The sequence below is a fragment of the Monopterus albus genome, unplaced genomic scaffold (genome assembly GCF_001952655.1).
Source record: "Monopterus albus unplaced genomic scaffold, M_albus_1.0 scaffold155.1, whole genome shotgun sequence".
Classification (NCBI taxonomy): Eukaryota; Metazoa; Chordata; class Actinopteri; order Synbranchiformes; family Synbranchidae; genus Monopterus; species Monopterus albus.
Genome location: NW_018128035.1, coordinates 381,292 through 407,601, shown reverse-complemented (window position 1 = coordinate 407,601; position 26,310 = coordinate 381,292). Strand labels below are relative to the sequence as shown.

Here is a 26,310-nt window from a genome sequence, read left to right as displayed (position 1 = left end):
TAACCTTCACTGAATCAGGGAGTAAACGTCTTGAGCTTAGAGGAACCCTGCATATTTAGCACATATGACAACAGGATTCAGTCAGTGATGCCAAGTTTATTAATCTTTCCCATCTCTGCCGATACAGGTCCTGGGAGCTGTGATTAGAGGTGAGAAATGAGCTCTGTAAAATAAGTTTGCAGTAGCTTTATAAATACCAGTAAACTCAGAGGGAGAGAGAAATGAGTCCAGAGCACAGTGATGGTTCACGGTTTGTAACCAACAGAGTCCAGCCTGTGAAGACACTGTTCATCTGTGACATATGGCTGTAAACGAGAGCTGGTGAGAAGGCAGCAGCTGTTTCCTGGCTTCTAAAGAAACTCAACTAGTGCCTGAAATATAACTTAAGTCTTAACGTCTTCACAAGATTTTCAGTAGGACGAGCCGCAGTCTAACGGACTGTGTGCAGCTTGTTAACAAGTCCAGCACAGTGAGTCTTCAGGTACCATGTGGTCATGGGTTTGTGTGATGAGCCTGTTTGAAGGCCACATCCAACAAACTCCTGGACTTAATAGCTTTACCTGTCACACTACGGCAGCACATTTGAAATCTATTAAAGCTTCAAACACTGCTTCAGGATTTTAGGTGGAGATGTTCACCCAGTTGTGACCTACCATGAACCTGAAACCGGAGTTCCAGAGTTTAAATGAAGGTTTAGAGCATCACCATCAACTACCAGAAACCTTTATTGATTGAGTGTAAATGATTGTTTTCTCCATCTCCTTCACTTCCTTTCTTACTTCCTCCTCTTGTTCTTTCCTCAGCATCTCTTTCTGCTCTTTGTAGCTTCCTCCTCATCTGTGCTCTGATCTGTCTTTGTCATTGTTTTTCATCATGCTGCTTTTATTGCTTTGCTCCTGTTCATCACTGTGCTAATATACTGGAAGAGATAGTCTCATGAAGAAACAACACGGCTGGGGAAACGTGATCTGCTGTTACTGCTGCAAGGAAACATGCACAATGTTTGTGTCTGGACTTCTCGTGATCTCCTTTTCCTTCAGCTACTCTGATAGACTTGATATTTCTTTTAGTTTAGAATGAGCCTTTTGATTGATTGATTGATTTTATTCTTTCAAGCATGTAAAGACAGTTGATATATCAACACACATAATTTTACACATATCCAACAAATGCTAATCCAATATCAATTTGCTTATACCTAGTACATGCTTGAATGGAGTAGGAAGAAGTCAGACTTATCCAGTCCTACCCCATGAATACAGCAGACAAGAAGGATCTAATGGTACTTACTGATCTCTGGTCAGGTTCAGGTGATGAGCCCTTCTCTGCAATTCTTCTCCTGTAAGACAGAGTCCAGAATTATTTCTGAAAAACAGTTGCTATTTTTAAAAACATATCATCATGTTTAATGTTAATATCATAAAGCACAGACCACACAATTCCTCCTGAACTCCACATTTTTAAAACCTAAATTCCTTAGATTTCTCTAGATCTTACAGTGATACTTCTCTGTCAGCAACAAAGTGCATTTAAATTACGATTTTACTACATATCATCTCATAATACTGAGGACATTGGTGTGATCCCTGTACCCCATCTTATGCACAATTCTTATCGCTCTTTTTTGTAATATATACAATAGTTGAAGTGAGCTTTTGTATGTATTTCCCCAGTTTTCAACACCATACTCTAAGTATACCTGCTCCTTTTATATAGGAGCAGGTCCACTATCATTTACAGTAGCCCAGAAGGGACAAACCACACACTGGCTCTAGAGTGCGAATGTCACGTTTTCACTTGAAGAGCAGCTTAGATTTGGAAGATGAAGGAATAATGTTAGAAACAATCCAGAAACAAATGATGTTAGAAGGAAGCGTTGTCTTGAGTTTCAGAACTATAATTTGAAGAAATGTTAGGTTATAGTCAAAATTTAACACCAGATTAAGGAAAACAGGGTGAATCCCTGTTGTCAAATAAGGAAAGACATGAAGAAACGAGACAGGAGACAAACATTGCTGTGGCCTTCTCAGGATGGAAATCCTGGATGAGGGACAGATGTTTGCAGAATGACGCCGACATTGCCCGTTTTCTGCTGGACAGGTAATTTAGCCTAACAAGTCAAGTTAACCTGAATGCAAGTTTTTGTCAGATAGCTTTAGCTGGAACGTGGCCAGTGCTGAGGAACGTTAACCCACTGTGTTCAAGTGAGCCGCCGTTAGCTTTTGCTTGGTCAAGTCAGCTGCACTTGTTTTCTGAGTGCACAATTAGTTCTACATTTACGGTAATCGTGAGGGCTGTTTGCAAAGCGTAACCTCGCCGCTAGATGTGGCTAAATCTCACATACTCCACCTTTAACACACCAACAGCAGAAAAAAGTAGTGCCACTGTTGGATTAACCTCTCTGGTTCTCCAGGGAGTAAGTCACTGCTGCTGATTGAGTGGTTGAGTCTAATTAGAGCCAGTTTATTAGAACTGGGCCTCAAGTTTTTTATTTGAATGATATTCGGTCCTGGGTCAAATCTCTGGTAATGAAAGTGAAGATTGTTTCTGTTTGTCAAAGTAATGTGGTTTCTGGTTTGCTTAAACTCATGAGATCTGCTAAGCTTAACCTTTTACCAGCTTAACCTTTACCAGCACAAGACGCTGTAGTGAAATATAGGCAGGAGAAGAGGAAACTTGTACCAGGTGACCAAACTGCACAGTATATGGAAAACACCCGAACATCCTTTTCAGTGAAGTGCCCACAGTTCAGTTGCTCTCAACTCTGTATTCAGCTAATGGATTTTCAAGGATACACATCATGAGCATCTGTCATTTCACTAGGCAGTGTTTACTCTACACAGCAGCTGCCTCTAATTCACGCTACACAGCTGGTGCCAACACTGCACATGCACTGGTGTTTCTGGTGTTTCCCTGACTCCTCCCACAGGGTCGGGGTCGCTCTCGGTGTCAGAGGGACAATGTAAGAGTTCACTGTTTGTATGGCCTCTTAATGCAAACAACCCAAGACAAAGACGTAAGAAAAACAAACTTAGGATCGTGAGTCAAACAAAGTCACCACATTAAATGTTAAAGGACATACTGTAATATCCAGAATTCTTTAAAGCTCCTTTCCCAAAAGGCTTTTTAACCTAGAGGGTCTAGTGCCGTGGTTCCCAGATGGTGACCTCAATTTAGGTCCCCACCGTGAAATGGGTCCTCATGAGTTGGTATGGAGTCAGGAAGAAGTCCCCACGTAGCAGGAAAAACACGTCCACATACACACACACACACCTAGATTTACCATATTTCAACATGGAAGTGCAAGCTCCGGCTCACACCAAATGACCAATAGGATCACAAACAATTGAAGGTTGCACCTCTGTCCAGGGCGGAGCAGCCCAAGAAGATAAAATGTATTGTAAGACCTTAATTCAGGGGTCAGTGGATGGAACTCCTGTGGGAGCTCTGTCTCTCTGATCCCAGCGCTGTCAGGCCTACCTGTGATCAGACATTCAGTAAACTTTCTGTTGATTTTAAACAGTCCTCTTCCAACAAAAGAATTGGGTCAATTTCTAACAGACCTGTCAGTAGACAGTGTCAGGAAAGCCTCCCGTCTTATGTCTTCAGCTTCACCCCGGATGTCAACATCCCTCAGCCCGAGCACTGCATCTGTCAACTGGTGCTAATGTGGAGCCAAAGAAGCTGAGGAGGCACTGGGAAACCAAACATCCCTTCTACTTAGAGAGCTGTGGCCTAAGAGCTCGACATCTGCACCAGAGGCAGAGACGCTGTTTGTCTGACAAGGTGTACGCTAGCAGAGCTTATTGCAAAGTAGACGAACCCTCACGCGGCACTGGGAGACACCTGTCGTCCCTGTTTGCAAAAATATTGTGGGTGTTGTGCGCCTCCCGTCTTATGTCTTCAGCTTCACCCCGGATGTCAACATCCCTCAGCCCGAGCACTGCATCTGTCAACTGGTGCTAATGTGGAGCCAAAGAAGCTGAGGAGGCACTGGGAAACCAAACATCCCTTCTACTTAGAGAGCTGTGGCCTAAGAGCTCGACATCTGCACCAGAGGCAGAGACGCTGTTTGTCTGACAAGGTGTACGCTAGCAGAGCTTATTGCAAAGTAGACGAACCCTCACGCGGCACTGGGAGACACCTGTCGTCCCTGTTTGCAAAAATATTGTGGGTGTCGTGCTCGGTCCAGACGCCACACAGACATTCTGGATTAGAACAACAAATCAGTTCTATTCCCATTACTATCAGTCTAAATTAATCTACTGCCAAATATAGGAGCTTGCTCAAACTGGAATGTTCGAGTTTACTGGGGCACGTTCCCCTTTAAAACGGGTCTAACGGCGCCTATGGTTTCTGCATACGGCCGATGCTGTTTGTAGAGGATGTGTTTAATGAGTCATGTCTGTTTTGATGCATTTAGACTTTTAGCTGCCCAGAGCTCCTCCACGGCTGTTTGACATGACGACTGTCGGCTGGAAAACCCCTTCTAACCTTGGCTAGGTGGTAGGCGGGGCTGACAGCACAGGGTGGAGAAGCTGGAATAACAACAGCAGGACTGCATGGTTTGTAGGTTAGAGGGCTTGTTGTCCCTGTTATGTTCTGCAGCTGGATCCAGTATGAGGAGCAGCAACACAGGATGAACCCAGTAATGGCCATTTCAGGTAGGTCATCTGCATGGTCACAAAGTACCATCATAGTCCACATTAAACTGAATAGACAAGCTAAACAGAAGTTATTTCCTACATACATACATATGGAGGACAGACAAACCACTCTCTCGTACAAAACGCAGCTGAGCATTGTTCTGCTGTCGGTTCCAATTGGGCCTTTTGGTGGTCGTCACCTCTGGCAGCAACGATTGTACAGGCCCCATCAGGGACCCGGAACCTCGGTCGGCTTTTCTCCTGTTGTTTTGAAAGGAAATCAGTAACGTTCTCCCACAACCACTCGCTTCTCCCAGCAGAGCAAAGGACCTGCTCTGCTGTTGCCTTATGAAGTTTCTCTGTTTGTAAAATGGCCAAAAAACCAGAGGAACATCTCACACGGCACTAAAGGTCAGATTCTGAGAAGAACCAGGTTACCAGATAAGTTCCTGCAGGGAAGTGACATTGACAGCGAGCAGTACCAGGACTCGATTAGCTGACGTTACCTGCAGTGTCATCTGAACTGTGACCCAGACCTTTGTCTGAGGCGTTCAGATACAAGTATCTTCATCCTGAATCTGAATTTCTCACGCCCTCTTGTCTCTTTCCATCAAACACCTGATACAGGACCCAGTGTAGTGGTCGGCGTGTACACAGAGGGTTTGTGCTGCTGCACAGCACTTTACATCCACAGTAATTTCTAAGAACCAGAGAGGAAGCAGCCATTTCCTCTAAGGAGCAGGATGTCAGCCTGAGAGCGAGAGCAGCAGGTGGCCTGGTAACTCAGCCTGGATGGAATTAGAGAGAATGTTTTAACGGGGGGCAGAGAGAGAACTGGGGTTAGGCAGAGAAGAGACTCAAAAATCAAATCAGACTGTTACAGAGAGAATGAGGGGCGTGATGCTGTAAGGAGTCACGGTCTACCTCCATTTCCTGTCAGCTTTTAGCCTAGCATGGAGCCCTCCTCTCTTGCCCCGTTTGCGTCTCCGTCTCCGGATCGCTCATGCCTGGTGCTTCGGGGGCTTGTTATTGATGGTGGTTGTTGTTCTGGGAGCAAACCAGTAAATTCCCAGTGGCTGTGTGAGTTGGCGATATCCAGCAATGCCTGTCTGGTTTATGACATTTGTGCACTGCAGAAAGAGTAAAAACACATAAAAAAAGAAGAAAACGAGGGATTTCAAGAGTGGAACGTGCAAACATGTCTGCCTCGGAGGGCGCCATGTTGAATTAAACTGTAAAACTTCATGTGAATGAAACCATGTCCTTCTCCTCCACTCTACTATGGGAATTGTGAGAGAAGTGCAAAGAATAACTGAGTCTGGGTGTTAAGGCTTCACTACACTCCAACAAAACTGTCGGGTGGCCGAGCAGGATCAGCAGCTTTCTGATGAGGAGGGGGCTGCGTGTGGCACCTAATGCGGCTTTCCAAAGACGAGCACTGGACGTTGACCGCACAGTGGAGCAGATGGCACGTACAGGTTCGCGGGCAGGTTAAATTGCTGCAGCCAATTAGCTGCCACGCCTGTTAACTGAGGTGGCGGTGCCTTGTTGAGCACGCTGAGCTGCAGGAGAAGACGTGTTCATGTCTGTTAGTTCAATGAGAAGGAGATGGTAACAGGAAAGCTAATGAGGTTGTTGTTCAGTCTGTGTAGCAGCTGCTGTCTGGCTCAGTCAGACCATCTGCTCTGCCTGGGATCCAGCACCAACTTGACTCATTTGACTGGCTGTGTCCAAATAAAGTCTCCATCTATGTAGACAGAAACCAGAAGGCTGTGACTACAGAGCAGTGATGCCTTTGTCAGTGTGTCACCGAGTCTTTGTTCAAACTGCTCCATGTTGTCTTCACTCTTAACAACAACAACAACAACATCAGAAACACAACTGACCCAAAGTGACCCATCACGATTCTTGTAGTCTCTGCATGGTACCCATGTGGCCAAGATGTGTAGTGCCACATCTGAGGGAGGTGAACAGCAGGTACAGCTCAGCCTGCCCTGCCCCCAACAGCAACACAAACAGATCAGCGCTGAGCGTTCAGGCCTGAGACGTGGACAGAGTTGGAGTCGACATTAAAAAAGGTCGAGGTGCAGGAACGAGGACCCACAGACCAGTCTGTAGATAATTCACTTGACAAATGTTGAACTGTGGGTTGAAAGTGCTGTGGAGATGACAGTGAGAAACCCCACTGGTTAACAGGAGAAGAAGAATTCAGACTTCCTGTCATAATGACTGCAGCACTTTGTTTCCTATCTCATGGGCCATTAGCACGCAGCCTCATTGTGCTGTGTTTGTACAGGAGTCCTGGACTCCCACGCTCCATGAACACAGTCAGCCTCCACGGGCTTCTTGGTTCTGGTGTGGACACAAAGCTTAACTCCAGGTCGACACACTGCTGTCAACTCCTGGTCTTCCTCCACAGTCTGCTCAGTGATGAAGGTAGAGCCAAGCATATACATAGATTGCACATGGTTTTTAGGTCTCATCAGGGCAACTACCATAACCACAACATTCCCTTTGCGGATCCAGGCACGCTGCTGAGTTTCTCCCCTTATTTTCTGTCTGCCTCTGGACTGTAATCTACAAACAGCAAAACACCTGTTGTTCCCACCGACAAGCTGAAAACATCTGTTTTCAGCTTAGAAAACAGCTGTTACCAGAACCAGTTCTCAGCCAACTGTTTATTTCCACCTCCAGCAGTGACAGACTAACACGAGCCTCCGTGTACAGTGTCCCCCCCCCTGAGAGGACCCTGGGTTTGGGCTCCACCTCCTCCTGAGGGAAACCTCTGGCCCTGGAGCTGCTAAACGCTCCACCATGTTCCCCATCTGGTCTCTGGCTCTGTCTGCTGGGTGCTGCTGTCTACTGGCTGAACCGGGCAGGGAACAGACTGCAGAGCTCACATAAACTGTTTTCACATATGAACTGCTCGTTCACACATGTAGCAAACAACAGGGGATGGTCTGTGTCAGACACATTCTTACCTGTTATAAATACTTCACTTGGTTGATGTGAGGGATGGCGCCCAGGTAGAGCACGCAGGAGGCGGGACATGGCGTGGTAAAACTGCCAGAAAGTCACTGTTTCCTTCTGTGAATTGATGAACGAATATTAGCCAGTTTTCTTAGTCTCCCACTGTAAGTCAATAAACGCGGTGTCTTTGGGGTGTGGACAGTTGGTTGGACAAAAGGACATCTGAAGACCTGACGCTGGGAAACAACATTTTTCAGTGTCTGTTTTATCTTGTCTTTTATAAACTAAAAAGCAAACCACATATTTGATTAAAAGGTGACAACTAAAACAGTAGTTGTATCCTCAGTGCAAACAGTGGCATCGTTTTAACTGTTAACTTAAAAAGTATTGGTGACAAGTTGCTTTACTGACAAACTATGATCCTCAAGTGTAAAGGTTGTGTCACTGTTCCTTTAATGAGTCACAGTTCTCATCAGTTAACGACACTGTTTAAACGAAGCAGTTTCTGGCGCCGGCTCCACTTTGATTTGGAAGCACATTGGTCCCAATGTGTCTGCAGAAGTGACGCTGCACTGCCCACATGCCCTGAAGCAAGGCGCCGCACCCCCACCTGCTGCGCTGCACTGGCCAATGAGGTGGTCTGAAGAGATGGAGATAAATGAAGCGTGTCCAGTGGGAGTACTAAAAAAGACCAGTTTGATTTAGTTTGGATAAGACAGTCAATGAATTAATCTTCCTCTTTTTTAGTCTGGACGAGTTGGAAGTGGCCCAGGTTTCCTGCTCCATCACCTCCACAGTGGTGGAGAGAGCGTGGGAGTGAGGTCATGTGATCAGCAGGTCAGGGTTTTGCTGATGTATGTGACAGTACATCTATCCTCTCCTCCTCCCGTAATGGAGTGAGAGCTCCCTGCACCACAGATACATAATGGGAGAAATGAGCTGCCGTCTTCCTCAGCCAAGAGCTTCTGAGGGCTACAGTGTGAAACCCATCAATAACCTGCGATCGACTGGGCCCTGGCAGCAGCGCTGTAATCTGCTGCTGTAGGTCAACGCCGCAGGTTCAAGTGTAAACTCAATGTTCAGAGCAGATCTAGAAGTGCAGATCTGTGCCGAGTCTGGTAGTTCTGGGTTTATGGTGCGTGTGTGTCTGCTCGAAATGTTCATTCCTTCATTTGTCTTCATTTATTTCATCTAGCAAATAACAAGTGATTAATAATGGCAGTGTTCCCTAATCCCAGCTGTGGAAACCAGCCATTTCCTCTGTAAACGCCACAACAACTGTAGGACAAACAATTCAGACTGCCATTGAACCTTTTGTGTCCATGCTTCCTGTCTGTTACCGCATCAGCTTCGACTGATGAGCAGTTCCAGCGTCTCTCTGGGAAAATTACACACAGATTCATTAAACTTGATGACCCGGCGTTCTCGGCGTGAACCTGGCAGCAGCTCTGAGCCTATGTTCATGGTGACGCAGTGTATGGATGGAGAAAATCTGCATTAGGAGGAGGATGGGGGTCAACGTCAGGCTGTCCCACTGCAGAGTGCTGTTCGAGTCCATAGTGAGACTCTGTTGATGACTGTTTTAACTTTCCTTTCTGAAGCTAACCGTGTAGCTCTTGTGCTGAGGAGCCGTTTACCCATGCTCTCTCACAGACCTCTAGCACCTCGTACAGACCTCCTGGGTGAGGACACGGTGGATAATCCGATGGGAACTGCCAGAGAGAGGAAACCTGATTTACAGACACATTTTTGTAGCTCATAATCTACAAATCCATCTTTGGAACGTAACCCGACTCAGTAGGGCATCGTTTGTTCCATGACGTCCAGACAGGGATGGAAAATCCTGAAGAACAAATGTTGCTGATTTTGTTGTCGGGTAGAACTTACACAGATCACAGTGACGTGCTTCTTTCTGTCTGTTGGTGGAGAAAATATGAATGAGGCCTCAAATCACTGATGACCTTTGACCTCTACTATTTATTACTCGTGACATCACAACTGAACACAGCCAAAAGAGTTTCTGTTCTCCTGGGGCATGATGGGAGTGTGAGTCCAAACCCAAGCTCTGTGTGTTGTGTAACCGGTCACTCTATAATGTGAGGATTTCAGACGCTGCAGTCTACAGAGGGCGGCGTGTCAGTGAATCCAGGATGGTTGGTTGTTAGTGCAAACAGGCAAAATCTTAGCAGGAGCAGAAGCCCCAAGTGCAGGCTTGTGGCAGTGACAGCTGCACAGACTGTGGCTTTAGGGGGGAGGCGTGTACTGGATCTCTGGTTGTTAGTCACGAAACAGTTCCAGCTTGTTACTCCCCTAAAAACACAAAGTGGTGTTTAATGTTTCTGTGTGTACAGATTAAAGAGCGGCTGCATGAGGACTGCAGACACCAGCCTGTGGGCACGGTGAGAGCACTGACTGCTCAGGCACCAGACACGCTGGATGTTTGGGTCGTGCACCGTCAGCACGTACCATTTATTCCCATCCGTGGTCCTCTTCTGGTTTAGTGTTGGACATTTTTCTTCTTTGACTGATGTTGTTAAACCAGATACAACAGACAAACACGCTCCTGTCTCTGAGGTGGCCGTCATTCATGCCCGCTAGAGTACCAAGAAGCACGTGCACCTCTAGGGCAAGTGGAAACCATTAAGGACCGACATGAGGTTCAGCGGCCCTGGTTGACGTGTTAGGTCGGAGCCAGGCTGAACCATTCCAGTGGTCCTTGAGGACGTTCAAGGGGTTTGTGAGGTCAGAGGTAGTGTCACATAACAATCAGGCCTGTTGCTATGGTTACCTGCACAGCTTGAGGTCAGACTATTGACCTGGGCTATGTTTGAGGTGGACATGTGTGATTTTACCCAGCACCCTCCAGCCAATCAGAGAGCAGGATTCACACCCCGTGCACACCGAAGCCTGTGCATGTGTGTGTCCTAGTTTCCAGACGACTGGATGCTCTGCTGGGACGACGTGTCTCTGCACACCTTGGCCTCCTTCCCTTTATCTTTTCTTACCTTTGGCTCTTCACTTCATCTCCCCTCCATCTCGCCTTCGTCCTCTCGGCTGTCTCATCTTCCTCCCTCCTGTGAGTGTCCTCAGTTGTCCATCCACACCTCCCTCCTGTTCTGTCCATCCCTCACCTGCTCCTCTGTCCGTCCTCTGTCGTTCACTGACTCGAGCAGTTTGTGTTAAGCTTCCTGTCGCCATAACTTAAGAGAGTTTTCACACCCTGTCACACGCGTCGGGTTGTAGATTTCATTTTTAATAGACGTGGTTTTTGCTCATTAGACGTTCTCTGTACATGTGCTGTCAAGTGGCACAATACAGCGGATCCAGTCTCGGGATGGGAAGACTTTGTAGATCCCCATCAGATGGTCACAACTAGTCAGAACTGGTCAGAACCAGTCACAACTAGTCAGAACTGGTCACAACTAGTCAGAACTGGTCGCAACTGGTCACAACCAGTCAGAACTGGTCAGAACCAGTCAGAACTGGTCAGAACTAGTCACAACTAGTCAGAACTGGTCAGAACCGGTCAGAACTGGTCAGAACCGGTCAGAACTGGTCAGAACTGGTCAGAACCAGTCCGAGTCCCACAGGTCGCAACTGGTCACAACCAGTCAGAACCAGTCCGAGTCCCACAAAAACCAAGGGATTTGTTGAAAGTCAGAAATGTGACCTATGTGGTTTTGTCCATAGCTGCAGGTTCCTGAGGAACCAAATGAGACGCTGGGTCTTTAAAACTGTAAAGTTACATGTTTTGTTAGAACTCAACAAAACTAACACTCGTTATTTCTCCCCCCTCCTCCCTCACCATCCTCCCTCTTCCTCCTCCCCCAACCCTGATGTTGCAGAGTGAAGGAGCAGCGAATTTTTCTTTTCATCAATTATTTCCTCTCAGCGTCTGAGTGCCCTCTTCCTCCTCCTCTTCCTCCTCGCCCCCGTCCTCTCCCTCTTCCTCTTCCTCTTTTTTACATTTCTTTTCTCTCATTCTCCGCTCTGTTATTTCGTCTCATCCATCCTCTCGTCTACACTCACTTCTTCTTCATCTTCTCCTCTGCTCCTCCTCATCCTTTCTCCTCTTTTCTGCCTTGATGACATTTCTTCCTCTCATCTTTCCTTCTGCTCTCTCCTTCCATTCCCCTCTCACACCCCATTTTCTTCTCCTTCTCCTCCTCTTACCTGTTCTTCCTCTTCTTTCTGTTTGCCTTCCCTATTCATCCTCCTCTTTCTCTTCTTCTCTTCTCTTTTAGTTTTCTCTCCCATGATGACATATTCTACTCTGCTCCTTCTTTCTAGCCTCACTTTCTTTTACCTCTTCTTCACCCTCTCTTCCTCTCCTCATCACCCCATCTAGTTTTATCCTGACCCTCTTCTTATCCTGTTTTCATCTCCTCTTTTCTTGTCCTCTCCCACTGATGGCCCATTTCCTGTTTTCCTTTCCTCTTGTCCTATCTTCTCTCCCTTTTCCTCTCTTCCTCTTCTTTGAACTCTCTCCTTTCTCTTCCTTTGCTGTATCACTTTCTTTCTCATCTTCCTTTTCCCCTCATCCTACATTTCTGCTAATTTCTCTTCTTTTAAATCCATCTTTCATCTTCTTCCTTGTTTTTTCTCCTTTCTTCCTTTCCTCTTTCCTTTTCCTCTTCTCCACCTTCTTTTTCTCTCCTCTTTATCACCTCATCTCTTGAACATCACTTTATTCATTCTTCTCTTTTCATTCTTCCTTTGTCCTTTCCTTCAACCTTAGACCCTCTGTTTCTGCTCTTCCCTTCCCTCATGTCATTTTTCATTTCTCTCGTCCTTCCCCCTTTTTCTTTGTCTCTCCTCTTCCACTTTTCTCCTCTCATCTCATCTTCGCTTGTCTCCTGCCTTTTTCAATTCTTTGCAGCCTTGTTTCCTTCCCTATCATCTAATCCTCTGCTAAGTTTTCCCTCCCTTTCTTCCTCTCTCCTTTCTTGCATCCTTCTTCCTTTCCTTTTTTAGTTTCACTGCTCTTCCTCCTTTACCTCTCCCTTTGTCTCCCCTCTTCCTCCTCGCCTTCGTGTGTGACATCTGAAACGTTTAAAACCCATCATGTGATGTTTAAACACACAGTGATGGACTGTTTGTGTCAGGCGTGTGTGAAGTAAAAATAAACACAGATATGAGGATTATGCAAAACAAACCAATATAACACATCAGAGACGACGTGAGTTTCCTCCCAGCGACAAACAGAGATGAGTTAATAACAGAGAGAGAGGTGGAGAGGGGAGGCAGTGAGAGGAGCGAGCGTGGGAGATGTAAATACAGGAGAGAATGAGAGGGCGGGAAACGGGAAGGACGAGGTGCAGAACCAGGGAGAGAGAGAAAGAGGGATAGAGACACATATGATGAGCTGGATGCTCGACTCCCCGAGGCCACGATAAACAACGGTGGATTTGTTTGAATGTTGTTTTTTCAAGGCTTAGTTCATAGAAACGGTCCATGTGCAAACATTTCTAAAGGCCAGTTCTGATGTAGCCTAATGGACAAAACTGGCAGTTTGACCCGTTTAAATTTAGATTTCTAAAACAACACAGTGCACAGCGGAAGGTGACGGGGTGTGTGTGTTTGTGTGTTTAGGGCTTTTTTAACATGAGTGTGAGGTTCAAGTTGTAGCCAGATGGCAACGTCAGGAATCCTTTAAATAGAACCAGAGCAGAAAGATGAGAAGCAGCAGAAAATCTAATTGTATCCAGGAGATACAAGAACACTTACTTTAATACCATGCTGAGGTTTCTGTACCTGACGACTTCCATGTCCTGCTCCTTCATCCTGTGACTTCACTCCATGTCAGAACCAGATGAACCAAACCAAACTCAGTAGAACCATCAGACTCTATTGATCCCAGTAGGAAATCCACCAGCTACCCAGCAGGATGGAAAGTACTTCCCAGTATAAGTATATAAGGTAGTTACCATCAGCTCCACCTTTACCAGCTGCAGCATTAAAGTGATGGACACAGTAATTAGTCACTATGATCCAGTATCAGAGACGTTACTGGGACACGGGCCGGTCTGCAGGACGAGTACTGGTACTGATGGTACTTCAGGTAGATTTGGATGCTGATACTTTGGTACTTTTACTTATGTAACATGCTGAATGCAGGACGTCTTTGTCCAGTGACTGTATGTTTAAGTGGACAGTGCTTTGTTTTAAAGGCTCACAGGTGAAAACAGGACCCAGTGACCTACATCATGGGACAGTAGAGTAGTGAGCAATGCTGCTGATGGGGGGTGTAGTTCTGTTTGTCTGTTGCTGTTGTAGGGAGCACGCTGTGTGCACAGTGCACATTTGCAAGCTGGATAAACTGATGTCGTTGTTCTTATTGTTCTTTCCTTCTGCTTTAAAGTCTTGCTGCCATGCACGCCAATTCAAAGTCCCCTGCTGGTTACTGTAAATAGCTTGTGCACACTCGTGCCAGTGATCAGGAGATATTGGCAGTGTATTTATTCATACACTGTAGCTACTGTAGCATTTAAAATGTTTTTTAACCCTGCTGCAGTCCAGGGTCGTTGGTCGGAGCCGGGCACCAAACAAATGTTCCTGCTTTAGATCTACGCTCACTGAAAGTTCAGGTGAGTCGGCTGACTCTTTGAGTTCAGCCTGACCCACTGCAGCACAGTGTGTGTTATTCTGGGGACGGTCTGCCGCTTTCAGAGTTTTGTTTTCAGAATGTTTGGAGTCCAATAATAGCTGTGCACAGCTTGTGCTCACATGTCAGATTGATGCTCAGTTTATATTTATATTCCAGCTGTGATTGTGATCAGACGAATCAGTCCAGAGTCTTATCATCATCTTGCTGTGCCACAGCGTTGAGTCTGGGTCAGGACAAAGCTTCATAGACATTGCTGCATAAAGAGAGACTGAGATGCTGAGCTTTTTGCCAGTAGGACTGCTGACATGCAGTCAGGTTGTGGTCAGGACATCCTCAGCTACATCCATTTGTGTTAACTCTTCTGGTTTAGAGGGGGGGGGGGGGGGGGGGGGGAGCCACTCCCGGCTGACACTGGGTGAGAGGCAGGGTCCACCCTGGACACTCAGTCCTACAGGCCAGTCAACCTAAGCTGCATGTCTTTGGCCTGTGGAAGCCGGAGCAGCTGGAGAGAACCCAAGAACAGGGAGAACATGTAAACTCCGCACAGAAAGGCCTCGGGTCAGCCGGGACTCAAACTCGGAACCTTTTTGCTGTGAGGCGACAGCGCTAACCACTGCCCCATCATGCCGCCCGTTGTCAGCTCCATTATCTCATTCTTAATGCGCGTGCAGTTGTATTTGCACCAGTCTCACCTCCTGTCTGGATGCTGACTCATCATCGCTGCCCATACAAACAACTAGTGCGGCGCAGTCAGCGTTTGCAAAACAAAACAACTTAAATTACAAATGTCAGCATTCTCTAACACACCGACATTGACTGTTGGTATGAAACAGAAAACTTGCAGCGATCTCTGGTATAAAAGTCGTACACGTTCAAAGTGTCGGACCAGGCTGACGTCCCTAAACCACACTGGTAGCCTGGCTAACTCTCTTCGTATGCGTCCTTAAAACCATCAGCCTTTTTTTAAAACAGTCCGGCCCAAGAGACAGAAGTACAGACCAGCATCACCTTTGACGCTAACACTGGGTCAGGAAGTGACTGCAGGAGACGGACAGAAGCTCCAGACACACTGGAGAGAAGCTCTGAAACCAGCAGGTTCACTGTAACTAGATCAGTGAGATCAGTGATCTGTGATTTTATCTCCACCATCTCACAAACACTCAGACAGCAGCTTCAAGCCCTGTGTGGTAATGTTGGCCATGGGTGGGGAATCGCTTTGCTCTCTACAGCTTTGGTCTGTGTCCTGTAGAAACAGACTACAAGAAAAACAGAACGATTTGAGAGAAGGGAATGAATAAAAAGGAAAGGATAAAATAACAGACAAAGGGAGGAGAACGTGGGAGAATGGAGACAGAGGCAGGATTTTTAGAGTCAGATCATCTTCGTCAGAGGAGGAGAAAACATCGAATAACCATCCCTCCTCCTGCAACTTTCATCATCCCTCCATCAATTAAACATGGCCATGGATTAGAGAAGGGAAGGGCAGAGGAGAGGAGATCCAGAAAAAGGAGAAGAGGCAGGAAAGGTTCGGGGAACGGGGGAAGGCAGAGGAAAGCTGAGCAGAGCAGGGAGGCTGTTAGCCGCCTGCTGTAACCCAGAATAGAAGTTTTCAAAGAGGAAAAACAAAATGAGCCGAGGATCAAACTGGTCCGATCAATGCTGGTGTCCTTGTGAAGAACAAAACCAATTTAAACAGTTTGGAGGCACAGGAGCAGCTTTGCATTTCCCCTGAAACAGCTTTGACACAGTGCACAGGGCAGCGGTGTGTCCCAGCACCTGCTGTGTGCAGACTTCGACCCACCGGGGCCTTTTGCTTTAGACTCAAATCCTCCTCCTCTTTCCTGAGAGTGAGATGTTCAGATGCATCAGTCTGATGGTTGTGTTTGGGACGTGGTTGGCTTAGCTCCACATAAGGACTGGGAGCAGGAGCGAGCAGCTCCGCTCACTGCCTCGGTTTCTTATTTGTGTTTGTGTTTTGTTTCTTATTTAGCTCCTGAGCTAAATATCTGGCTGCTCACCCACTCCTAAGTGTATCTACTCTATTTCTGCTCCTGATTTGTCTCATGATTGTGTCTGTCTGATCTGAAACTGTTTATTCAGAGACTTTCTGAATAAACAGAATCAGACTGACAAAGTGAAGAAGGACAGTCTGGAGATTTGGGCAACGTCAGCTCTTCCTCCTTCTCTCGGACTCTGTAAAACAACGTGCTGCATATTGGACGGATCGCCCTGCTCTTTAATTGCCCTTCCTTCCTTCCTCTCTAAACTAATTACTATTGGCTGTCTGTCCCTCTATTAGGTTGTGATTGGCCGGCTCCCTTATTACAGGTGGGTGATAAGGATCAGTCTGTGCATTCGATTGGCTGACTCAGTCTAATGGGTTCCTATCTGCTGTGATCTGGAGGCAGCACACGTCCGTCTCTCCATCTCTTTGTCTTGTGCTGTGTTTGTCTGCCTTCAGGCAACTTTAGGAACTGTTTTAAAGACGGCGTCCCCGTCGCTCCGTCTCTCTTTACACTCTCCTTTTTCATCTGTATTGTTTCTTTCTCGCTCTCGGTTCATCTCCGTCGGTGGCTCGGTGCAGGGTGACATAATCCTGACCATGAAATATTTAACATATGACAGAGAAGCTCAGAATAACCAGGCTGACCCAGGGCTGCTGGGAGTCCGCCCTTCAGTCAGACCTGTATTTATTATGGAGGCTGACTCGAGCTGCAGGGTCAGATGCCTTGCTCAGAGGCGTGTCAGCACTTTGTGGAGTGGTGTGTCTGCTGAGGAGACGAGTCGCTCCATTCAGCTAGTTTGTCGGTTTTACCCTCTGGATCTTGACAAAGCTCTGGAAGTAAACGTGTCTCGCTGCCATGTGTGCAGTGGAGAGACCTGTCACTGCCGTTTGGCTCAAAACGAGAGCTGTAAGACAAGTGTCAGTAGGAGATCTGCACACACTCAGTGAAGAGACTGAACCTTGTCCTCAGTCTTTATAAAATATTTGTAACTAACACCGTTAATATTAAAGTAACACCATGTGGAAAACACTGTAGGATCCAAACTGATGCCAGTGGAGGAGACAGTACAACAGTCTGAAGCCATTACACGTAAAAGTCCTACCTTCAGAACCCTACAGAAGTATTATCACCAACATGTACCAGAGTAAAAGTACTTGTTCTGCAGTAAAGTGTCCTTTGACTGAATAGATTGTTACTGCAGATGATGCTTTGCATTCTAAATTTCCAGTATAAAATAATGATTTAGCATCTCTGCTGCAGAAATTCACTCCTGTGAATGTGGCTTTGAGCCAGCATGGATCTTGGACTGGACTCCTGACCTCAGTGTGTCTAAAACCCTGGCGACAAACCTTTTCACTGACTTCAGAGAGGCATATTTGGTAAATGGTCTTATACTCGTATAGCACCTTTCTATGCTTTACAGCACACTCAAAGCACTTTCACATTATTCGGCCATTCACCCATTCGCACTCCCAAGCACTCACACACCGGTGACATCACCGGGAGCAACTGGGGGTTCAGTGTCTTGCTCAAGGACCCCTCGACATGTTGACTGGACAAGCCGGGAATCAAACCGCTAATCCTCCGGTTAGGAAACGACCCGCTCCTTCTCCTGAGCCACAGCCTTGTCATATTTATAGCTCAAGACATTAGCTTTGTGTTACACCTCTGTTCTGTCTTCTCTGTGTTCTTCTCCTGTTTCCTCTCTCTGTCCTCACTCAACCTCCTCCTCCCTCGTCCTCCTGTCCTTCCATCTCTCTCCTCTGACTTTGTGTCGAGCTACCACTCGACGTGCCGTCCTCCTCTCTGTTCTCCTGCTGCCGGACAGAGACTCGGCCCCAGTGGCTCCAGATAATGTCCCCAGAGAAACGGGGGAGGAGAGGGGGAGAAAAGGGGAATCGGGAGGGAGAGAGGAGAGAACAGAGAGGGCACACGAGAGGAAGGAAGTGAAGGAAATGTATAGAGGAGGGAGAGATGAAGAGAAAGAGACATACTTTCTCCTGTCTCCCTGCTAAGCAGCTAGGGGCCTGCTAACGGTACCATCCACTATTTAACGTTAGCAGCCCCCCCCCCCACATAACATAAGTTAGTGCCACTGTAACTGTGTGTCATCATGTCAAACAGCACTAACAGTAAGCTCATTACATTATATTAGTGCACTGTGAGTATCTGTCATGGTCTGTACACAACATTAGTTTGTGCACGGCTGTTTGTCTGAACGCAGTCGGTCCACGAGGGGTTAATCTGCATCCCCTCAGTGTTTAGGACAAGATATGAATGAATGTACCTCATTAAATCACACACACACACACGCACGCACACAGCAACATCGAAGCTAATTTACAGTCCATTAAAGGTGCATTGCGTGTAAAGTGTAATGTGTAATGTTCGGCCGTTGCAGATTTACTGCTGCTCTCTGGTCGTAAAAACACACAAACAGCAGCAGGACGCTTTATAGCTGCAGCTGTGTGTGTGTGTGTGTGTGTGTGTGTGTGTCAGCCGGGGATATGAATGGATGTCATTTCTGAGGCCGTTGATTTTCTTACTACACAATGCTCATGTGTTGCTGCTGTTGTTGTTGTGACCACGTGTGTGTGTTGTGGATTACACTTGACGTTTATAACCTGAGGAAGCCTCGGAGGGGGAATCGGGCCACTGACCTTTTCTCACAGTCAGAATGCTGACTCAGATTCAGTTTGTACAGGGGCCCTTACACCCATACACCAGCAGCCTGGTAGGTTCTGAGAGCATCTCTTATTTCAGATGTAAAACATTTTAGCTGTTTGTGTGTCACAATAGTCAATAATATCAATCAATAATCAATATCTGCTGCTGCTCAGCTCACTTCCAGCTTCTCAACATTAATCAAGCTAGCGTCATTAATTTTAATGTTAATCCATTTGTTAACTGCCACTAAAACCTGGAGGATTTCTGGCTTCTGGCCCAGCAGAGCACTCGGCTGAGTCGTCCTTGGCGACTCCCGATATCGAACCCATCACCATGGGACGCCAGTGGAGAGCCAGGACGCCACCTGATGGTTCAGGGTGAAACAGACGGGCTGTACTTGTTGAAAGTAAAACCAGGAGGATGGATGAATCTGGGCCCGTTTGGCTTCAGAGGTGACTGCAGCTGTGTTGTTTCAGTGGCGTTCTCCACGTGTCTCTGACCTGGAGTCAGGTCACAGTGACTGTTCGATGTAGGTTAGACTGTGTGGTCTGCTGGGACCTGGGCTATTATCGGATCAGTTAGACTGAGAGTGACACATAAATATAGGAGGTGGAAAAAGAACCAGTCCAATAAAACACAACCCAGATGAGCAGTAGTGCAGTGTACAGGGGTCGGCAGCTTGGTTTGACTCTGTGGCTCTTTAGAAATGTGGCTTCTGTTCATATCAGATCAGTGTAGTTTAAAGGATTACTGAGGTTTTCAGAGTGTCTCAACACAACACACACACACTCTATGTTCACCTCGGGCTGCACTGATTAGTGCTGGGTTCATATCACTTTGTTGCATCAGGATCCGGTGTCACATCAGTTTGATCTAATCCAGATCCATAACTGAAGTTTGCTTTGCATGTGTCAAGTCACTAAAAACTGGTCTGAGGTCAGGTGCTGGTCTGGTGCTGGTCTGTCGCTACCAGAGAACACTGGCCTGCTGCTGAGCAGCTGTGGCTCAGGAGGTGGAGCAGATCCTTTCCTAACTGGAAGGTCAGCGGTTCGATTCCCAGCTTCTCCAGTCCACATGTCGAAGTGTGAAAGTGCAGGGAGTGTGCCCAAGTCCGAGTCCGTTTACCTGAGCGTAAACATGTTGTTCTGGGTCAGAATAGGCTGCTGCACAGATGACCTGCTGGTGGGTTTTAATGGGAGGGTTAGGGCGAGCTCGGCTTCTCAGTAAGGTGAGTCAGGAAACTAAAGCACTGGCTCATAAGGATGAGCTGACAGATGACGAGTCAGTGAAATGACAACCTCTGCCCCACTGGCAGCTGGCGCTCACCATCAGGTAGCGTCACCTGATGAACGTGTGGGCTGTTCGCTGGAACTTTACAACCCATGAAGCACCAGGTCCATAAAGTGCAGGCTAATGAGGCTGATGTTCCTGCTGTGCTGCGAGTCGAACAGCTGGCCGACGCTGCAGTCGGCTGCCTGCCCATCACAGCTTCATTCATTTACATTTCTTTCCACATTTACATCCGGCGCTGCTGCAGTTGAGCGTCTTGTTCTACAGTCAGGAGGGTCGTGATGCCTTTAGGTTAACGCCCTGAACCGCGGTGTTGAACTGCTGTGGTCACAGCTGACACTGTCTCAGATGAACGCAGCTTTAAGAAAAGCCAAACACAAGCTGTTGGGTTCGATGCTACATGCTGAACTGTTTTAGCTGCTGGACAGACCCAAACAGCTTCTCTCATGTATACCAGCAAAGCATTTGGAGAGGAAATAATAGGAGCAAAATGTGAGAAAACCCGTGTCGGGGTTAAGATTTAGGGGCAGTTGTTGTTCAGGGAGGATTCAGGTCCAGCACAGATCCATCGTGGCCTTTTGGCCCCAGTCTGACATCTCCTTTGATTTTCCTGAGCAGCTTTTGCCAACAATTACAGACGACTTCTGTTCCTCTCGGCTCTCTCTATTATCCCCATTGATCTGCTCCGAGCTGCCAATATCGCCGGGGGCCCAGTAGAACTGGCCTGTCATCACACAGAGACTGGCTCTGACTGATTCCAGCACACTCACTCTCTCCTACTGTAGAGGAGAATCAGCCTTCAGAGATCTCAGACTTAGTGCAGAGGTTTTGTCCACGTCATCATCTTGTGGTAATGATGTTTCGAGACTTCTGGTGTCTTGTTGATGTTTCGATCCGGTGCAGGAACGGTTGCTTAAAGGCACAGAAACGAGGACCTCCAGGCTGCAGGAGGACTCTGAGCCTGTACTGACAGTAAATGTGAAGTAAGGTCATGGAGGGTTCAGCTCACACTTAAAAACCAAATCCTTCAGTGTAAAATAATCACTGTCAGTGTATTTAAATGTAAAGATTCGTGTTTATAAAATTGGTTATAAATAGTTTTCTTGACAGTCCATCCGACAGCAGGCTGCAGCTGACGCAGTGATTCGGGGTCAAACGTGTGTACACAAGGTGACGCTGCACAGCTTTGAAATTAGCTCGAGAGTCTAACGGAAGCATGTTACACAGATACGAGCATTAACAGAGCCGACGGGGCGGTGGCCTTCTCTGAACGACTAACACATAATCCTCTGCAGAGACCCACACTTCATTAGCCAGGTGTCTGATCTGCTGCACCGTCTGAGGTGATCACACATCTGGATGTGGAGTCCACAATGAGACGCACACTAAATGGTTTAATCACTGGGAGAACGGGTCCTGTGGGCATCGTAAAACTGGAAACTGACTTAATGTCTGTAGGATTTAAGGGGTCATGGAAACCTTGGTAGAAGTCACACTCTGGTGCCAAGTACAAGGAATAATCAAGCAGCCTCAGCAGAAAGTTTCATTCCCAGTTGGCTCCCAGTGTCCCCATGACAGAGGAACTGTGTGGGATGACATGTGACCTCATCGTCTGTGACTGTGATGTTACAGCTTCACTGCAGCCAAACTGGTTCTAGCTAATAACTCAGTATATGTTTAGCTTGTGTACCTGCATCACCAGTGTTTTCCAAAAAGAGGAAAGGTGCAGTGAGAGCGCCCCCCTGTGGTAGTGTTTACTGCAGACTGAGTCAGGGTGTTGAACAGTCTTAAAAAACACTGAATTTAGTTTCCTCAGGAAAAAAAAACCCTTAAAAGAAGGATCCAAAGTGTGGTTCAGGGGCCATGTGCAGCCCCACACCTTCATTTATTTTAAAATCAAACTGTTTTCCACCTGATCAGGTGTGGTGTATCAGCCACAGGAAGCTCTATTTCATCACAAGGAGGTTCAGGCTTTCTTTCAGAGCCGACGCCCGGCACAGGGTTGGACCCAGACATCTTGGCCACGGGTTCCGCTTTCAGAGTCGGGTCTTTGTAGGTGGATGTCCTGTCAGTACCTTGTACTGTTCTGAAACTTCACCTGTCAGCACACACCCACGTGTCCACTGGTGTGATGTCACTACCTGATGCTCCGTCCTCTGCGGTGTCTCCTTCTGGAGACGTAACGTTGCTGTTCAGTGTTTTCTTGAGCAAAACGTGGATCAGCACCTGTAAAGTGTTTTCTTAGCTCAGCATGTCTGAGCAGAATCACACAAACCGTCCCGGCCTCCTCCTCATCTCCCTGATTTATGGCTCTGTACAATGAAAGCTGAAGGCCACAAGAGGCAACAACCGGAACTGTGTGCACGCAGCTTTTCAGCAAACAGTGCCAGTGAGATCTGCAGCATTTAAAAACGTCTCACATCAGCATGTGTTCGTCGAGCCGTCCACTCGTTCATCCGCCCAGCTCGGTTATTGCTCACCAACACATTTTCAGGGTGTGTATGATTTTTATCCTTAATTAAAAGTATCACTGCTGTAGTACAGACATAGTATGATGAGGATAAACCTCCTATTTAAAGTATCACTAACAATAAGTCCAAAGGTTTTATCAGAATCTAGATGTTGTCATTTTGCAGAATGGACCATATGAGAATAAGGTCATGACATAGTTACTGTATTAGAGTTACTGGTCCCCTCGACCCCGTTCGGGACTGAGCGGTACAGATAATGGATGAATGGACAGTTACTGGTTCACCGTTGTGTTGATGCTGACTGATGCTGTGACTGTGTTTTCTCCCTGCAGCTACGGCGACATGGTTCCCAAAACCATCGCAGGGAAGATCTTCGGTTCGATTTGCTCTCTGAGCGGCGTGCTGGTGATCGCCCTGCCGGTCCCCGTCATCGTGTCCAACTTCAGCCGGATCTACCACCAGAACCAGAGAGCGGACAAGATGAGAGCACAGCAGGTCGGGCGGCTCTTTCAAACTATGGTGGCGGCTGTAGGATCAGTCAGCCACTGGGAGTTAGTTTGACTTAAACATCACAATGCAAATACGTCAAACATCTGTAGATGAACACATAAAAACATCAGGTCAGGTCCAAACCTCAGTCCATATACTGTACAACACAGTCCAGTCGGCCCGTCAGTACCACGGCCAGGTCGACACCCGACACACTGACAAAGAAGTCAGCAGTGGCTCTACACCAGGTGTTTTACATGAGGGTGTGGTCACACACCTTCCTTTAATCCACCTTTTAGTTTTCTTTGTCAGTGGGCAGGCCGTTTTTCTCTGAATGTGATGAATTTGTTGTACATCTCCATCTTCTAGTCCGATACACAGGTGCAGAGATAAGTCACATAGGATCTGCTGTTTTTATAATTCAGGGTTAATTTGGAGCCTGGGTAAGGAGCTCGGGCATCTGGAGGGAGCTCAGAGTAGAGTTGACAGGCAGGTCAAGTGTCTGATCCGTATCCTGCTGGATGCATCAGAAGATGCAGAGCTCCTCCAGTCGGCGAGAGGCCCAGGGTAGACCCAGATCATGCTGGAGAGGTCAAGTATCTCACTGGGCCTGGGAATGTGTCAGGATCCCCCAGGACGAGCTGGAAAAAGCTGCTGGGGACAGAGACGTCTGAGCTACCATTTAACCTGCTGCCGCCGTGACCAGACTCCTGACAGGCCACAGAAAACGGATGGAACGGGTTCAATTCCTTTGGTTTTTCCTTCTTAACGAAATCCTTCACTTTGAGTTGGTAGTGTTGTCACCTTTATGTTTGAAACAGACCAGGTGAAGTCTTCTCTCTGGCAGTACGACGACAGTTAACTGCTTCAACACGTTGTTCATAATGGTGTTGATGTTGACACACAGCGCTACCCCCCCGCTGCTGTTCCAAGCCTTTATATTAGTCCAGCTTGAGTTTCTCTTTACCTTTTCTTTGCCTTCCTATTCTCGTCTAGATGTTTGCTCAGATTCTGTATTATTATCTGTATTCTTACCTAAATCACATGTTGACAGCTTCATCATTCCACATATTAAATACTCATGTATCTGTAATGTTTACTGAGGACGACCGCCTCCCACAGAAACACACACACCAACAAACTCCATCTTTACGCAACGTGTCTGCAGGCGTCGGCGCCTAGCAATGCCACCTGATGTGACCGCAGCTCTGAGGCCGTCGCTGTCAGAAAGGCTTCCAGGCTTCTGTGTCTCTCTCTCCCTGCTCAAATGTTCCACCCTACAGCTGCTGATAAGGATTTCTACCCACTCAGGAAGGAGCTATGCAGCATTGGGTTTAAAGAAAGATGAAATGTGACGGGCTTCGCTGTAACTTTAGTGCCGCGTGTGTGTGTGTGTGTGTGTGTGTGTGAGATGTGCTGACGATGCTGCTTCCCTGTGTTTCTGTCCAACAGAAAGTGCGTTTGGCTCGCATCCGCATGGCAAAGAAAGGAACAGTCAACGCCTTCTTCCAGTACAAAGAAGACCGAGTGCTCGGGGTGAGACACACACACACACACACACACACACACACACACACACAGGAGGGTGGATTACAGTCCAGCCGAATGGCAGGGAACAGGAGGGGAGACAGACTCAGACACAGAAATGAAGAGATGGCAGCGCGAGGCATGGGGCCCACCAGCAAGGTCACAGGTGACCCCGCTCCACGTCTTCCTGTTACCTCAGGCTGCGTCAGATAAACTGATACAAGATGAACGGTTCCTCTACAATGAGCTACGGAGCTGAGGTAGCACAAGTCAGACCCAGCTGGAGGCGTGAGGTCATGTTCACCTTAAAACCACAAAGCCAGAAGCACGTGGACGTGCACCGTGCACCACAGGCCTGAATCCAGGGCTGATTCTTGATTCGGGCCTGACCTTTTCCTCTCATTATCATAACATAGCAAAGCCTTTATTTGGACTATTGTGACCCGCCCCAGAATCAGCTGAGCAGCTCCGACTTATCCAAAATACCGCTGCCTGGGTTCTCACAAGAATGGTAGAGTCTGGCCGTGTTTGTCTGTGGCCTTCAGCAGGGACAGTACACACACGATGACTGAACCCACATGTTCTGAGAATAAACTGTGAACATGCAGGTGAAGCCACATGAAGGTCACACGAACTCGTTTCATTTTCATCTTTCAGCTTCATCACGACTTTTTCTGTTTTTTTTCTAAGTTTAAACATTTTGTCAGAAAAGTGGGTTAAGTTTCACAGAGATGATGGATCACACACGTGCACGCTGACAGAGTAGAGTCTTAATCCCTCCTCAGCACTGAGCAAGCCAGAAGGATGACTACTGGATTTACAGAGCATAATGAGGATGAAGAGGAGGGTGAGTGGTGCAAAGGAGGAAGAGGAGGGTCAGCGGGTTTGTGTCATCTCTGCCTCTACTCTGACACACGGCGCCAACCAGGTAGATGAAGACGAGGAAGAGACCGGTGGAGAGGAGGAAAGAAAAGAAGCAGGGTGGGAGGAAGAGATGAGAGATCAGTTGAGCGGAGAACGAACGTGAGAGCTGGACGGGATCGGATTAAAAAGAAAGGCCGGATCAGTGTCGAGCAGCCTCCAGCAGAGTCAAAGCAGTGTTGGCAGTTTAGTTTGGTGACTCTCAGTAGGACTTTTCCTTCTGTCTCTGTCTCTGTGGATTGTCCTGACTGTGTCTACCTGATGAAGAAGCCTCTTCCAGGAGACACACACCTCGATACCTAAAGGTTGTTCTGAGTAACAGTACAAATACCAGTCTAACAAACCCTGAGTTCAAAACTATACCCAAGTAAAAATCTTGAAGAAGCCTCTTCCAGGAGACACACCTCGATACCTACAGGTTGTTCTGAGTAACGGTACAAATACCACAGTCTAACAAACCCTGAGTTCAAAATTATACCTAAGTAAAAATATAGAACTATTGTCAAATGTACTTGTCTGACTGGGCCTTTTGTGACTGAGAGTGAAGTAATACAGTTTTAACCCCTGTGTGTGTGTGTGTGTGTGTGTGTGTGTCCAGGACCGGGACAGCGACTGCACGGCTCTGTGTGTGAAGAACAGATCAGCATTCGAGCATCAACACCACCACCTGCTGCACTGCCTGGAGAAGACAACGGTGGGGACTCACACTGCCGCTG

At 47.2% G+C, this 26,310-nt stretch overlaps 1 protein-coding gene across 3 annotated transcripts in view; it reads left to right on the top strand.

Moving 5' to 3' along the window:
* Window positions 1–26,310, top strand: part of kcnd1 (potassium voltage-gated channel, Shal-related subfamily, member 1) — a 49,162-nt gene that overhangs the window by 18,347 nt on the left and 4,505 nt on the right. For all 3 annotated transcript variants that reach the window (XM_020615000.1, XM_020614999.1, XM_020615001.1), the window contains exons 5-7: window positions 22,990–23,152; window positions 24,599–24,682; window positions 26,193–26,288. In XM_020615000.1, the coding sequence (XP_020470656.1) occupies window positions 22,990–23,152; window positions 24,599–24,682; window positions 26,193–26,288 (343 nt within the window). The remainder of the gene's footprint in view (window positions 1–22,989; window positions 23,153–24,598; window positions 24,683–26,192; window positions 26,289–26,310) is intronic.